This window comes from Thalia democratica, chromosome 4 (genome assembly GCF_965202585.1).
Source record: "Thalia democratica chromosome 4, ktThaDemo2.hap1.1, whole genome shotgun sequence".
Classification (NCBI taxonomy): domain Eukaryota; kingdom Metazoa; phylum Chordata; class Thaliacea; order Salpida; family Salpidae; genus Thalia; species Thalia democratica.
Genome location: NC_139168.1, coordinates 59441517 through 59459372, shown reverse-complemented (window position 1 = coordinate 59459372; position 17856 = coordinate 59441517). Strand labels below are relative to the sequence as shown.

Sequence of the window (17856 nt, the reverse complement as noted above, 5' to 3'; positions counted from 1 at the left end):
AAGTATCATAGAATGCTACACACAATTTCTTTTGCTTTAATACACACGATTAACTTAACACTTAAAGTTAAAAAGGGGACCAATAATTAAGGGTCCGAGGAAATAATCTTAATAAAATAAAATATTACAACCTTTTTAAGTACTCAATTTAGGTTTGAATTTAATTGAGTAACTGAAAAAAAAATATAATGATAACCTTTACAAAAAAGTTTAAAAAAATTGAATTAAAAGGAAAAATAAAACCTACATTCAGAACTTAAGAACAAGCAAGTATTTATTCGAAAAAAAAATTACAATTTTAAAAGTATGAAATTCTTAAAGATAAAAAAACAAATATCAACTAATCTTTTTGTAATTAAACTTTTTTAAAAACAATGAAAACTTACGTGATAGCGTTAATTTAATGAAAACATATATACGTCGCAGTATATAGTTATATTTTATTTTCTAAACAGTTAGTCTTTATAAAAAGATGTATACCAGGATTAAGTTTTTGGTATGTAAGATAAATCAGCAGGATTTAGTTTTGGTTTAACAGACATAGATTCTGTTGCAAGAAGTAACAAAAAATTATCATACTCCAATTTTGTATTGTAAAATATATTTGAAAGTCCTTTTTAAACTTAGAAAGAATGAACTAAACCCAGTTGCAGGCTTTCGAAGTGATTATAAAGTTAGTTTTATTTTTAGATAATTGAAAAAAATCATTGTTTTATTCTTCTTTAACTTTATTGAAATTACTTTTTTACCACCACAGGGCTCTGCTGCAAGCGAAAGCAAGAAGCCACATCACAAAACAACTTGTTTGAACATATGAACTTCCTGCATTTAGTTTATTTTCGGCTAACTTTAAAGTTCCTTTCGGTATTTCATTGCAGTTGTCTGTTAAATTGTTTCAATAATTAATATAGCCGTATGCGGTTTTATACGTTGTTGTAAAAATGTTTGTTGTCTGTTTTATAAAAACAAAAAAAAAGTTGTTGATTATTTAAAACTATAGCTTTTATTATATCTATATATAAAGTACAGTATTAAACAACTTTAATATTTATATAAGTTTACTTGAAGTAGTAAAGTAAAAAATAGAACAAACTTTAACTTTTTTCTAATTTTGCTACATTAATTATTGACGCAACAACAGTTCTAATAGTTTCTATCATAAATGAAATTTTTAACTTAAGAAACAACTTTAAATAATACTGTCTACATAAGTATTAAATTACTATTTATACTTGACTTATTAGCATTTAAACTATCAATAACTATTTTCAAATCATAAGCATAACTGATATTTGTCATCATACAGTTAGAAATTCAACACAACACTAAGCAGTTTCTGCAACAGATACGAACCGTATTTAGTTCATAAAAGAATTCACTAGGTAAACAAATGGTCACTAAGAACAACTTCATTTGTCTAACAACCAAAACATTTTTAACTTAGATCGAAAAAGTTTACCACTCAAGTTACAATAACAAATGTAGAAGATAAAATAGTTATAACAGTTTTAATAATAAACTCGTAAAAGTCTTTTATATATTTAGCTTTTATAAATTTAGTAACTTTTTGCTTTTAAAAGTCATAATTTTGATACGGTACCTTTTTATATGATATCCAAAACTATTTTACTGATTTTTACCTCGCGAATTCTTGTATGTACGAAATGTAGTTAGTGTACTTAGTATTTAAAATGCTAACATACTTTTAATCTTGATTAAAATACAAAAAACTCTATCATATTTGTAAAAGTATTGTTAAGATGTTTATCAAAATTCAAGCTGAGCGTGTGTATACCGTTGTATTAGTTTAGAATAGTCAAGTTGTGAAATGTTTTATAGTCATTGTTTATTTATTTAGATAAGTTTTTGAAGTATGTACAATAAAGTTGATGTATAGCTTTTTTTCGTTTTTTTGTACTAATTTTGCATATTAATATATAAAATAATCTTGTAGTATTTAAAGTACTTATTAAAAATTTTACCGGTCTTGTCGTACAAAAGTATAATTAGTCCTTAGTTTTATTTGAATTATAATATAAAACGATTAATAAATGATGATTTATTTTTAACAAGTTCTGTAATAAGAACAAGACCGCTAAATTAAATTATTATCAAAAATATAATAATAAAATTATATAAAAAGTTTAACTAAGTAATACGTTTTTAAGAAGAGCTTTTTATATCTTTATTAACCTAAACCAAAAAAAAATATAACTTTTTAATAGCTTCGGACACCGTTTTGAAAAAAATGATAAGTTTAAGAAACTTTAATGTTTTATGAAAAAGTGTTTTTTTTTTTTTGTTTTTTCTTTAGTTTATTTTTTTTTTATAAAGCTACAAGAGAGTTTTTATAAGTGTATATTTTTACAGGATACGAGTTAAAAAAAAAGTACTTTAGTTTTTAAATATCAGAAGTAATTAATATAACTGTATATTTAATTTTAATTTGAGAAACAAAATATTTGTTTTCACGAGTTATTATATCTTTAAATAAAATCTAAAACTTTTTCATTAAACTAAAATTCAGATAAATTTAAAAAATAAAAAACAAACCAGTTTTGCAGCACGTTTTATAAAAGTTTCCTTCGTACTGATTCGACAGTTTCTCATAGTCTTCTCCGTCACAATCGGTAATTTGGTAGCAACCACCTTCCACTTCGCCATTTTTTTTCAAAACTACAAAACACACCCCATTGACATAACATGTTGTACTCTGTTTGTAAGTTTGAAAAAAACTTCAATGCTGAAGCATATCAAACTAAAAGTAGGGCAAAGAAAAGGTTAAACTATTTATCTAAAAACTTTGGTGTACAACGCCAATAATGTTTACGCTGTTTAACAAGCTTAATTGAAAGTTTTATTTAAAATCTTAATTCAATGAAACTTAGATTAGTAACAAAAATTTAAAATACTATTTATAGGTTAAAAAGTTACTGATTTTATGCTTAAAAAAACTAATCCATGGAACTTTTTTTTACTTTGATATTTCTTAATCTCTTAAAACATTTCTTTTAAACAATTTAGGCGTTCTTATCGTTGCTTTAAAATAAACCCATATACATTCTATTGTGTGCAAGCATATGTTTGCAAATATGTTATGAATTTTATGGAATTTTGTTTTTCATGCCCATTTATTTTTTCAAGAGGCGTCGCGTGGGGTGTTGCACTGCCGCAAATTCTACACCTTAAAATTTTGTAAGAAAAAGTTAAGTATATATAACGTTTTAATTATTTTTTTAGAATAAAATCTCTAATAAAAGATCAATTTAGACAAAGACCATTTTGCTCACTACACTGCCGCAAACTCTTAGTTGCCTGCCGCAATTGGACATTTTTAAAAAACTCCTAAAAACGCTCTCAAGCTAAGATCACGCTCGTCCGCAAATGAACAAAAAAAGCTAAACTTCTTCAAGAATTACCGCAAAATCAATATCTATGGCTTAAGTATCATTCCACAAGCTATTGTAAACAAAAAATGAAAACAAAGCTAAGCAGAATAGAGGCAACTCAAGCAGAGGTGACTCGAGCAGAGGCAAATCGAGTAGAGGCAACTCGAGCAGAGGCAACTCGAGCAGAGGCGACTTGAGCAGAGGCAACTCGAGCAGAGGCGACTCGAGCAGAGGCGACTCAGCAGAGGCAAATCAAGCACTTTTCAATTTTCTGCATCACCTAAGAAAATACCACGCAACGCCACTGATATTTACTATTAAATAAAAACTTTTATTTTAAGCAGAAAACGTAGTGCTGAAATTTAAGTATCAAACTTCTCTATCTTCATACTTATTTCTTCCTTCAGTCCATTTCCAACATTTAGTAAATACTGCTATTCTTGGTTCTATTTCTGATTGACTGAAAGCTGTGAAAATTTTTCAGCTAATTGAAACTTTATCAAGATTTACTTCGGTCTTTAGTATTGTTTTTTTTTTGTTTTAGTTAATTTATACATACGTCAAATTACAACAGTTCTATAATTATTTTGTATGTAACGAAGCTTATTTAGATATTCTTATATAACAAAGTTATTTGTTTATAAGTTCATTGTTTTACAGAAATGATTAGTAAGCTTTGAATAGTATCTGGTAAGAGAAACTAAGTAGTAATTAGACAGATGTAGGTAAATTTAAAACATTAGCGCAACAATATATTTAGTATGAATTATGGGTGCACGTCTATTCAAATTCGGACAATTAAAATTCCGACAATTCAAATTCTTAAAGAAAAACTGAAACGGCCACAAATTAAAAAGTAGTGTATATTTGTCAAAAATAAAAAAAAATATATATGTAGGTCATATTAATATCTACAAGCCATTTTTTTTCTTTTTATAAAAAAATTTAAAAAATTTGAGATACGGCTTAAATAAAGTAAAAAAATAGTTATTTTTAGTAGTTTTAAAAGATTTTGAAAAATGTTTAAGATTTAGCAAAAAAGAAAAAAATGGCTTGAAGATCATAATAAAATCTACATATAATTTTTTTTTTTTTCAAATTTAAATTATTTGTTGAGATATAGTGTTTTAAGTATTTTTTTAAGAATTTGAATTGTCGGAATTTGAGTTGCCCGAATTTGAATTGTAATGTAACCATGAATTATACTATTTGTTAGTACTTTAAGTTTTAATATAGCTACAGTTTTTAATAGTATTCACGAGGTTAAATAGTTTATTATTAATCAAAAAAAAGTTTAAGCTATCAAAAAAATATAAACATATATTTGATTTAACATACCATTTTTCAAAAATAAAAAGTTAACCAAGCAAAGGACAAGTAGTCTTCTATTTTTCATTCTGAAATAATATTACAGCATACAAAGACAAAAGTTCAAAATTTATGTTATATGTGCAATTTGAACTATTAAATATTTAAGTCTTAAACAAAAATTTTCTATGCACTGCACACCAAAAAAGGATGTTCTTACAATTTAAGTAAACATATTACTTCTGCTTTATTTATGACAAACTACAAAAGTAATAACGTTTTACAACGTAACTTAAGTATGAAGATATGTGCTGATGTGAAAGCCATATTAGGTCAAAACTTAGACTTAAAAATAGCTTGTTGAAAACATTAGGTGTATCTATTATTCATTGAAAGTACAAATATCTAATAATAATGAAAAGTTTTAATAGTTGTTAAAAAACTTTCATTAGTATAGTACTGACTATAATAAGTACATAGATATATTTTTCAATAACCTTTGATTCACATCAAAAGTTAAAAAACACAAATCTACTTTTTTTTCAAAATTTTCTAAAAACAGTTGTTTTAGTTTAAATTTTTAATTTTTAACAGTTTGTAATTAACAGAATACTGCCTGCGGGCCAGATCCGGCTCACCAACAGAAATATTTGGCCTACGACCTATTTTTTAGCTTGTAAAATTTTTTGTCGTAAGTAAAATGAAAATTCGCTTTTTAATAACAAGTGTTTTGGAATTAGCTTTTGGTTTGATTTTTAGTATAATAGTGCTTATTGATAATGATTCATTAATTTTTATATTTAACTATAAATTTCAAATTTTATTATCAACACAATGTTTCACTCGCTTGAAACTAGTTAAATGAGATCTTCAAACAAGATTCTATTTGAACAAGATTTTATTCAACTGAAGATCTCGTTTGACTAGTTTCAAGCGAGTGAAACATTGTATTATTAATAAAATTTAAAATTTATAATTGATCATTCTCCTTGTATTTAAGTTGAGAACTTTTATTGTCCTCTTTAAAGTATAAAGTACACAATTATATTACAGTTTTAAAAACTAAGTGTACTCTAAGACTTTTATAAACAATTCCGGCCCACCATAGATTTTTCTAGTACACCTGGCCCGTCGATAAGAAAAGCTGCCTAGATTACACTAAACTAGAGGTATAAATGATTGCATAATAACTAAAAATATAAATATTTAAAATAACTTTATACAAATAAACTGTAAGTAATAAAACTAAACCTTCAATGCTTTGTATCTTGATTTTTTTTGTACATTGATGACGGAAATTACAATTTTATTTTTATATTATTTTAATAAATTGTTTTAAAAAGTTAAAAACATTATAAAGTTACGTCATATATAATAGAACATTTTAAATAGTTTTTTACTCTATTACAGGATCTTCCCTTTTGCTCAACCTATTTTCTAATGGATTTCTTTTTCCATTGTCGGTATTAAATTATGTGTCAAGTTACAATCCAAAAATTGATAAAGAAATTTTATTCAAATACAAGCTTAGTTTTACACTATTACCATAGTCCATGCGAAAGTTCATAAAGGCATAAATCAGCAATCGGCTGGCTGCCTTTTATAGTTTTTCTTTGAAGAAATTTTGCTGGCGGGCCACATACTGCAGTTTAATAAAATGTAGTGTTCATTCAAAAACTGTTATTTCAAACCACAAATTTAGAAAAATAAGCAATGTCAAAGCACTAGAAATTACTATTTTGAATTTTTACTACAAAAATTTTATTTTTAATTGTTTGGTAAAATATTTTTTTAGTTACATCACGAGCAGCATATTTGTGCTTTGCGTGGATTTGGCCTATGGACCGTAGTTTGCAGACCCCTGGTATAAATCGATAATTACCTGTTTTTATTTATTGATAACAACGTAGCTTTTGTATTATGACGTAATTATACTGTTTGCTTAGAAATCTTACAGCTTGTTGAAGTTTATAAAAAATATTTTTGAAGAAAACTTTGAAAATCTTACAATTTTTTTTTCACCATAAATAAGTGATTTTTTTCCTTGAACGCTCTGTTCTCGGTAGTTTTCAATTATGAAATAGCTTTTTATTCTTATAGTTGTACTTCTTAAGCTATTAGCTGTTGCTTATACAATTTTCATCTGACAAAGGGAGTTCAATTGATTAGTTTTTCAGTTATTTTTTTTCAATATGAAGGCATTTTAAGTCTAGTGGAAGTTTTTTGTGAATTACATTTTTTCATCAACAAATATTTGAATCTGAAGTTACTTGTACCCCTTCTCAGTCTTTCTTGCATAACATTTTGCCGGTGTTTACCACAACCGCAGTTTTACTCCTTTTCAAATTTTTCTCAACTTTAAGTATCAGTAAAGTTAATACCCTTGAAACTATAAACTCTGAGCAAAAGTTTTTTAGAGTAGATAGTCTTGAAATTTTCAGGAAAGAATTTTTACTTCAAGTATTTAAATAATACTTGTGCTTTATCGACTTTCGAAGTTAAAATGTTCTGAGTAAATAATTTTTTTTTTTCCATTTTAAATTTATAGTAAACTTGTTACCCTACTTATTTGTTGATTATGGTGAGAACATATTTTTACAACTAAAATTTATAAAAATGCTTTTGAAACCTTTAAAAGTCTGTTTCTTTTTTGCAGATAAACTTGAATTTCATTTGTCTTTATTAGAGACTAACAATAGAAAATTCATAACTTGAAAATTATGAGGTACTTAAAACAGTATTTATTGTACTTTTATGGTTTAAATTGTTTATTTTTCTAAAAGCATAAGACTTTTTTAATTACATGAAATTATAAATTTGATACAAAGTTAAGGATGATAAAAATTTAGTTTAATTAAAACTTAAGTCTAAAACTAGCAGTATGTTTGTATGTCTGTATGTCTGTAGATATAATAACAAACAATAAAGTCATAGTATTAAAACCTCTGCATTCCTGCTTCATAATTGTTTAGTTAGACAACACGGTTTCCTAAACTTTTTTTCATAAGACCTCCTTTGAAGAAATAAAAAAAGCTTTAGCTATCTCTCTCAAAAAACTACTCTTAAATTAAGACCTTTTTTTTTGCTCTTCACCGGTAACTTTAAGTAAGTTTCATATTATGATCTCATGGACCACTGTGGTTCTTAAATATTTCACCCATTTTCACCTTATGAACTCCTAGATTACTGAAATGACCTCAAGACATGGCCGACTATGGGAAACCCTGATGTAGATTATATATTTGATGTTAAGATGCAATTTATAAGTTTGTTGAAATGTGTACTTGCATACATATAGATGTTTAAAACTCTAGCTAACATCATTCGTAATTAATAGTTAATAGATTCGTAATTTTAGTTTTTATGAAATTTTAGTAAGTAGTATAGTGAGAATTTAGTTAAACAACAAATTATACATATTAAGTGGAAACTTGATTTAAGATAATTTATAAAAATATTTATTGAAAGTATTTTTAAAAATGCTTAAACATCATTTTTTTATTAATTTTAACAAATCACTTATCTTTACTTTTAAATAGAATAATTTGAATAAAGTTAAGCCTAAATGAAATTAAAAAGGCATAAGTTGTTTATATAACCGTATATCTTTGACTGTTTTGTTTTCAATAACAACTTATAACACTTTTAAAGTAATTTTAAGATTTTTTTTATTAAAAAAGAGTAAATAAATATTGATTTTTTCAAAATTAGTACATAACTATTAGATCGGGTAAACAAAAAACTTTAAAATGTTAATTGTGAATATTTATCAAAACAACTTTGTTTGCTATGCTAATGTTTTTGTTGTTTTAAAACTGGTATAACTGATACAAAACTATGATTAATGGTTTAGTAATTTTTTAATTAATCATTAGTCCTGTAAAGTGTTAATTACGTACATTGTTACGAAATGTTCAGCTTTGTTTTTATTAAACAGGTATGATGAATTATTATAGAAGAGTCAAGTACATCAATTGTTATTTTAACATAATTATGATTAAAACATGTTTTTTGTATAATGTTGTTGTTTTTATACGTAGTATATAAACTCTGTTGAATTTCAAAAATCAAATCAAATTTTGTTTTATACTAAACGAAGTTTAAGAATGAAGTTAATCTGCGTATTTCTTGCTTGCATTTTTGTAAGAACTTTTCTATTTTTGCATAAAGTTCAGATATAAAAGTTTATAAATATTACAGGCTGCGCAAGCTGCTGTTCCATCTTATGAGTATTGGTGTGCTCATAACTTACAAGTCTTCCCACCACAAAGCTACTACTGCTACCGAGTTGCTTTCAAAAATGTTTGGTGCTCTTCAAAGTATTATGCTGATTGCTTGGTTCAGTTCCCTGTAAGCAAAGAAGGCTCCTGTGATGCTGGTATGAATTAGTTGCTTAATTTGGTCAAAAAAAAAAGATAAAGTTAAACTTTTATAACAGATTATTCATAAAAAAAGCATCTTTTAGTAAAATAATTTGCAACCAAAACTTAAACTGTAATTAAATTTTTTAATACTTTTGTTTTTTTTAAGGTTTCCGCAAATGGTTTCTAAAACTTCTAACTTTGTTTTTTTATTAAGTAGCACGAAAGTAAATTAAACGATAACTTATAGAAGTATTTGTCTAATTAACTATTACAAAGAACTCTTTAATAAAATAGTATTTTGCCCTGTATAGATCTTCAATTATATTTAAATTGTTAATAAAAAAGAAAATTATATTTAATATTTTCGTTTAATGTTAATCTTTTTTATTTGTCATAATAAAATAAATTCTTGACCAAAAACTTTTCACAGAAATCGAAAACTTTGATGAGTTTATTGCTCAATATGAGTTGAAACTTGCTGAAGCTAGAGAAATCATCAGATCAGAAATGCAAAATAACAAAGATGAATTCCTCGAGTATGTCGAAAACGCTCAAGCTGAATACCTTGCTACTTTTGAAACTTACCTCAAAAACTGCTACGATGAAGAAAGTGATGAATACAAGAATGCAGTTGCTGAATACAAAGAAAAATTGTTTGTTTCAAGACAAAAAGCTGAAGAAAACTTCGAAACTGCTGTCAACAACGCTATTGCAAGGATTGTTTGCTTCCATGATAGACTTATTGCTAGGTAATTTTATTTAACTTTTTATATTATGTAGAAAGTTTGTTTTCAAACTTAGCAAAAAAAGTTTTAAACAAATAAATCTACAGCTTCAGAGCTTGCCTTGAATCAAGAATTACCAAAATCACAAAGTACAATGCTGACATTGATGCTAAAGCCGTAGAAATCAAAGATAAGTACGCAAAGAAGCTTGAAGATATTATTGTTAAACGTGTTGAGTGGGCTGGTAAAGTCTTCAAGAAGATTTATGGTATAAGAATACGTTAATAAACATTTAAGTTTTCCTTGCTGATTAAACTAATTTCAAACAGCTGGTACTGATGGAAACGCAGATGCTGCTGTAGAAAAATTGCAGTGTGCTCTCATCATTCAAATGGCTGTATTTACAGGCGATTTTAACGGTAAAGTAGACAAAGCTGTCACTCAAATGAAAGAAAGCTACAGGTGCACCTACAAATGTTCATTTAATACTGGATGCTACAGATTCTCAAGAAAAAGTTACTCAAGATCATGGTAAATTAAACCATAATTTTTATTGCTACAAATAATGAAAACTCGTCATTATAATTTTCGATTTTTAACAGTGTGAGATTCCCAGCTCCAGAAAAGTGCAGCTACAAGCTTTTTGGAATGTGTGCATTCAATGCTGACTGGAAAGGTTGCGCTTTCAAATGCTTAACTACTTGCACTGAAGGTAAGCTTTGTTTAAGTTTTATAAAAACAAACACTACAAAATTCAAAAAAAATTTAGTATGAATTTTTACTCAAAATTAATAATTTTATATTTTTTTGTAGCTGAAAAATGCCAATCATTTGATGAACAAGCACACGTCGATGCTATCAAAAAGTCTGCTGAAGAAAACAGAGCTGAACTTGCTGCAAAGGTTGAAGAATGGAACAAACAAGTTGCTGATTGGAAAGCACAAGCTAGTAAATGTCTTGAAGAAAAAATTTCAAAAATGCTTCCAATGACTTACTGCGGGTAAGTAACAAAAAATTAATTTATTATTGTAAGAGACTTACTTTATAACATTATAGAGTTGAGCCAACTCAAGAAGAAATCGATTGTTTCCGTCAAAGACTCCAAAAACAAGCTAATGTCTGGATTGAAGCTCAAGAAAAATACCTTCTTACTCAAATTGAATGTATTCAACATAGAGTCACCGAAAAAATCAATGCCTGGGAAATTAAATCAACCGCTTTCATTGGCAAAATTAAGGAACAGTTTAACAAATGCGTCGCTTCAAAAGAAACAAAGGTTGTTAACTACAAAAAATGTTTGGATGAAAGAAGAACTGTCCAACGTGCTAAACTTGAAAAACACTTGAACAGAGTAAGTAATCTATTTTTTAACTTTATCTAAAAACATATTTCATAACAACTTTATTCTCAGCTTGCCGAATGTCACATGCAAGTTTTTGAAAAATTCTACGATTGCACTTTCGGAGATCTTCCTGAAGAAGAAGTTTGGGTTGAACAAAAGAAGGATTACAAACAAATGATCGACCAAAAAGTGCTTGATGTTCTGAAAAAGTTCGACGAATTCTGGAACGAGTGGGAACCAAAATTGCAAGAACATTATGTATGCAGCTTGAAATGCCGTGTCAAGATCACTACTCCATCTCTTAAACTCAGATACAAATGGAACTTTTGTGCTCCATGCGTAGAAAATTGCAGATTCTATGTTTGTTAAGTAAGTTTATAGTCTTCTTTTTTAAATTAATATGTTTAAATTTACTAATTTACTTTTTTATTCAGGTAGAAAACAAAGCTGAAAATGACTTCAACTATTTTTTTTGATTTATTAAACCGACTTTTTTCTGTATTTTACAGCATAAATTACAAGTACAAAATAAACTTTAATCATTTACTCAGCTGACTTTATTATTTAAAACTTAACTAATTTTCTTCTAAAAACTTGCAAACTAGGAACAACTATAACATCAAGTGTGTTTTCAATTTTATGAAGTAGCTTAAGGTTTAATTTTATACTACTAGGTTAATATATGATACTTAAACCTAAAAAAACCTTTAGATCATATACAAACTTCATTTTCATTCTTTTAACTTGTTCAAAATAACATATAAAAATTACAAATATGAATGATTTATTAAGAAATATTTTATCTAAGTTTTAAAAAGCGTATACAGTACACAAAAAGCCTTAGCTGATAAAACTATTCAAATTATTTCTGAATCTATTCTGTTAGTTTAGCTTAGGTTTAGCAATATAAGTATTTCTGATGATTGTTTTATTAAGTTTTTACTGTTTAAGGCTTGTTTATTAATTTAGGTTCATATAATTTTTATAGATAACATAGAATATTTTCTATGAATTTTTTCCTCTATTTTTTTATATAATATTTTTAATTAAACTTCGCTTAGAATCAACTAGTTTGAAACTTATTTCCAAACATATTATTTTAGTGGTGTTCAAAGTTTCTATCTATAAAACGAATATCAAACTTTATATAATTAACTCATATTAACTTTTAAAAGAATATATATATTTTTTTTAGCTTATATGTATCTATTTCACAAAATCCATAACATTTACGAGATTATTTACTAAACAGTTTGAATTTTGGTTGTACATTTAAGTTTCAATATAGTCTATACCAGTGGTTCCCAACCTTTTTGATGATCGCACCCCTAAAATCTCTTAATTTGATCTCGCACCCCTAACACTATATGCTATAATTATTTGTTAATAATTTGATTATAAAATCATTGATTTCATTAATTAATAATTTGTATCTTAATTTTCTTTTATCTAGCCATCATGCACATATCTCACTAGTACAATCAATTGACTGCAATTTTCAACATCGGTTGATTCGTCCAACTGGAGAGAGATTTTTTAATAAGTAGCTTTGATTTCAGAAATGACTTGATCCAAAACATCCGAACTTAAATCTTTAATTCGATTTTGAATAATATAATAATATTATTAGACTCTATACAATAGTTTTGTAATGTGAGACTAGTTAAAATAACCCTTTTCTAAACTAAAAAATAGTAACACTAAGTTTAAAATATAAATTTGCTATTGAAATATTTACTTCAGTTACTTCTATCAGTTTAAGTTTGCTAAAAGATTAGAAAACTACTAACAAATTTGGAATATAATACAAACTTATTATCTTTTATGTCAATAACAAACAAGTTTATGTATAACAACATTATCCATACTATATATTCGTAGATTTATAGTTTGAAAAACAGATATCAAAATCAATGATTTTATTATTTTAAAAGCTATGGACAGTAAGTTACTGGAAAATATATTTTTCGCTCACTAAGCTATAAAAAAATTACTTTTTTTTTTCAATGAGTGTTTTAATACATAAAAAAGCGATAAGAATTATTATTTTATGTTATATTAAGATTTTTTTTACAAAAATATTAAAGAAAATGTAGTTTTGAAAATATTTATTTTCTTTATAAATTACCGGGTAAAGTAAAATTATTTCTATGGTTAAGTGTACACCATGAAGACCACTGGTTTATACTAATGAGTTCTAAGTTTTTTATGAGGTATCACATAACCAAGTTGTGTTTCTTAAGAGATGATTATAATCACTAAAAACATACAGGTTACAGATCAGATAACTTTATAGATAAGAGTTAAATTATAGAACGAGAAAAAAGCGCCCAAAAAAAATTGGTTTAAGAAGTAGTGTACGAAAAAACCTTCCAGTTATTGAGTCTTAAACTAATTGGATACAGTATATGCTACAGTACTGGATACAGTGCTAAATGAATGTACTTAATGTAAAAAGTACTCGAGTTATATTAAAAGGAATACTTTGATCTAAAAATATTTAGTTTAGATACTTATATTGCATGTAATAATGAAATCTTTATAAATAAAAGTGTAGTAAAATAAACTCATTTAGTTTTTCAAATAATGTTTTTAAAACCTCTTTTAGAATAAAGTAGGTATATCGATTACATGTTAGAAAACTAACCTCATCAAGTCTTATTAATTGTTTTGGTTACTAAAAGTTGATAATACAACTTCTAAAACTTTTTTGTCATAATAAAATCATAGTCGTTTATATACTTCTTTTACAGATTAAAATATGCTGTTTAAAGGGCAGGATACTTAGTTATAGTATTAGTTCAATCGTTTCTACATTATTTTGCTTCCATCTTTTATGAGTTTGATTCAGCATAAACAGTCAGCTACTTAATTGAAACTTTTTGAACCGTATAAATTTACCTGCATCATTGAAAAATACAGGAGAAAAACTGCAATAGCCTTCAATAAGTTTCAAGAGACTCTGAATGTAAAACTGTATAATTTGTGTTTTTCTTTTTTGATAACAGTTATAATTAAATTTAAAATTGTTTAGTTTTAGTATTTGCACTGATTTTTTTAGATAAAGTAAACTTTGAATAGGCTAGAGAAGTATATACAAGTCGTTCTCCGTCAGCTATGATATTATATAAAGGGTTTTTAGCATTTTTTAATATTCTAATTTTGCTTTAAATCAGGAGTCGGAAAATTGCGGGTCGCATACGGCCAGCAAAGCAAAAATTTGAGGCCCAAGGTGTACTTTTATGGTATACTGTTTGACTTTTTCTTTTTAATTTCTCGACATTTAACCAATGGAATATGCAAAGGTGCAATATCAAGTAAAAACCCATATTTTATCTTAATTTAGTTCAATTTAGTTTTTAGATAATGATTAGTGAAACTGTAATAAGTGACTGCTGCCCAAAATCAACCAATTAGAAAAATTCGCCCGTTATTTTCGACCCTAGCTTTAAACAAACAAAAAACAGGTTTTTTAAATTTATTTTCAGTTTGTTTTAACAAGAACTTAATAAAATAGCTATTGTATTTATAGTAAAAAAAAATTAGTGTTCACATTTAAACTACCACCAATTTGGGAGTCTAAACTTTAGATGGAAATTTTATGTCATCATAATAAGTACTTTCGGTAAATAGTAAAACTAAAACGGTGACATCTTTATGATTTTAGAACTTTTGTTTTGATCATCATAAATTAATTCACGGCCTTAACTGCTTTTATACCTAGACTTGACTTTTTGTTTTTAATAAATTTGAAAATTTTTGCAGATGATTTTCTAAATTTTTTATAACATTTTGATCACAAACACGTGCGTACGTGTCTTCAGAACCCATATTAATCTGACATTAATCAATAAATAAACATGTGCAAATACCTTTATATTTTAGTAGAATGTTAGTTCTAGTCTATTAGTTGTTTGTTCTACAGATTAAAAAATAGAAAATTAAACGTATAAAATATTGGAAAAAAACAACCGCTCAAGTACTTAGGAGAGTTTGTTGTTTATATTAATGGATAAAAACAGGTATAAAATTGATAAAAAGTGTATAGAGAAAAAGTATATATAAAAAATTGTTAAAGATATACATAGAGTTGGTTTTTTAAAGTTCAATCAAATTTAGAGATAGAAAAACATTTAAAACATCGTGCTTTTGCTATCAGGTTCTATTAGTAGGTTAACCGTTCTGTTAGTAGGTTATTAAACAAATACCTTATTTTATAGTAAAGAATTTGTTTTTATAAACCATATATTTTACTACAATGTACAAAATATTTACAAAAACAAACATTTAAAGTATCAATAATTTGTACTATTCATTAAACAATAAAGCAAGATGTCCTTATTTCTATTGTTAAGTAAATGTTAAACTCTTATCAAAAGTGTCTGGACGTTTTGGCACACGCCTGTAATCTAGCTACCAAAAAGCACACAATCGATCGATGCGCTGGTCAATCGGGTCGGGTGTACGCGCCGGCTGCAAAAGCTGTACTGGTCAGTCTGGGTATCGGTGCCACTTCCGACCAACAAAATACATGTAGCGACAAAAAACCTCCAACAAAAAAGAGATGTGGAACTATTTAAAATATTTATAAAGTTTTTAGTTAGTTATCACGAAGTTGTACAAGGCTGTATAAAGCAAGTTATACAAACTACAGTTACAAACGAAAGTATTTTATTAAAATTTTAATGATGCTTTTTTTTTTAATTTGCTGCTACTTGCATATTTAACGCTGTCCGACTCTTAGCTATAAAGCTCACTTCAAGCTTACATCTATGAACTTGTTGCACAGAAGCAGAGTTGACCGAGTTTAAGAAACAAACAGTTTGAATACTCACTATTTGTTTTATTTATTTTAAATTAAAATTAAGTGCTCGAGTAATTGTGTTGTAAATTGCTCATATAAATCTACAACAGTTAAAGTTGATTTTAATGTTTAAGTTTTAACATTGTGAAAGTTCATGAATTATATCAGACTTTCAAAAACTTATTGATAAAAATCAAAAAGCTGTAAATTTAATTAAATTTTTTGTATAAAAATGTTAAAAGTTGTAGTTTTATTTAGCAAAAAATCCCTCTTACAATAAAAAATTTTGTGATTTATTAATAAAACAAAGAATTTTTTTACAAGAGAAATAACAAATAATTTTCGAAAATACTTAAAGTTTTTAAATTATATTTTTATTATTTTTATTTATAAAACAAATTTAAATTTAAATAATTTTGAATTTGCTTTACAAATAGCATAGCTTTTAAGTAACTTTAATTTTAAAAAGAACATTTCTTAATTTATTGCAGTTTTACTGAAAAAAACTAAAACTTTAACAAGTTTTTTAAAAGCATCTTATGCATCAAAAATTTAACTTCAATGAGTGTACTAAGCTTATAGTAAAGAGTTTAATGTAAACTGTATGTACTACTAATATTTATTTTCTTTAAACTACTTGTAATTCTGTCGCTGACTTAATAATTACTTTCGTTATTGACAAAAAAATTAGTAAAGCTCTTTTATTATCTAAAACAACGCCTAAGATTAAGATTTTTTTTTATGATAACTATGCTACTTAAAGTATGAAATTAAAACAGTTTTAACACAGGACAGGAATTTATTCAACTTTAAGATTCATTTATCTAATATGTAGTTCATTAAAAAAATTACAGTTACTAATTTTCACCGCTCAACGGGTATTAAAACTATGGTTTTAAAATAAAAAACAATTATAATAACAAATTATGCAAAAATTGATAAAAAATTGGTAAAAATGTAGATAAAATCTGGAAAAACATATTATATAAGTTTGAAAACTATATAATGGCTAATCAGGTTATTTTACAGAACTCTGTTTATTACTATTCAGAAATAGTTTTTGAGTGTTTTGAAAGTTGAACATCTACCAAAACTTTCCTAAAGGTACACATGCTGCTGTATTTCTAGAAGTAGATAAAGTTTATATTTGTAACTTAAACTAGAATATTTGATTATTTATTAAAAAAGTATTTGTTAAGTTTCATTTTAAACAAAAGTTCTTTATTTATATTATTTATGCTTGTTTATATCATTTGAAGCTAAAAAATTAAATTACCATAAAAGTAATTTTTATAGTAACAATAACAGTCCATTGAAAATGTAAAATTATGACTTGTATCCTGCAAATCTTAAGTTGTTTTTGAAAAGTATTATCCATTGTTTTTTACATTATCATTTTAAATTTTTATGTCATAATTAATTTTAATACCAGCTAGCCTACCTCACCTATAAGTTAACTTCTATTCTAAGACTAAAGCTAGTGATACAATCTATATACAAATACATATTTTTTAATGGTTTTTTTTTCCATAAATGTAAACAATTAGGAAACTTGGTTATCTCAATTCATATTTTATTTTTTAAACACCCTAAAATTTCAAATCCTTATAACTGTTATTGAAATGACACCTGTCTTATTCATTTGGAATCATGATCTTGTTAATCAATGATCATGTCATTTTAACCAGTAACTTTAGGTCATTCACCACAATAGAGTATAGTGAAAGGGTAGTTCTAGTTAATTTTATATAGGAAAACTTAGACTTCACTTGTTTTTAAAAATAGCATTTAGTAAATTAAACTATAAGATAAAGTAAATGTTTACTGTATTGTTGCAGGATTTGTTTGATATTATTTATACACAATATATATTTATATTATTACATATTATAATATATATTAATTATTATTAATCAAATATGTT

At 26.0% G+C, this 17856-nt stretch overlaps 1 protein-coding gene across 1 annotated transcript; it reads left to right on the top strand.

Moving 5' to 3' along the window:
* Positions 1 to 8778: 8778 nt before the first annotated feature.
* LOC145833765 (uncharacterized) lies at positions 8779 to 11674 on the top strand. The gene is made up of 10 exons (XM_082940940.1): positions 8779 to 8839; positions 8898 to 9075; positions 9492 to 9810; positions 9894 to 10054; positions 10116 to 10317; positions 10389 to 10498; positions 10600 to 10786; positions 10843 to 11137; positions 11198 to 11497; positions 11563 to 11674. The coding sequence occupies exons 1-9, from the start codon at positions 8804 to 8806 to the stop codon at positions 11495 to 11497; spliced, it is 1788 nt and encodes a 595-aa protein (XP_082797066.1). The 5' UTR covers positions 8779 to 8803; the 3' UTR covers positions 11563 to 11674.
* The last annotated feature ends 6182 nt before the right edge of the window (positions 11675 to 17856 follow it).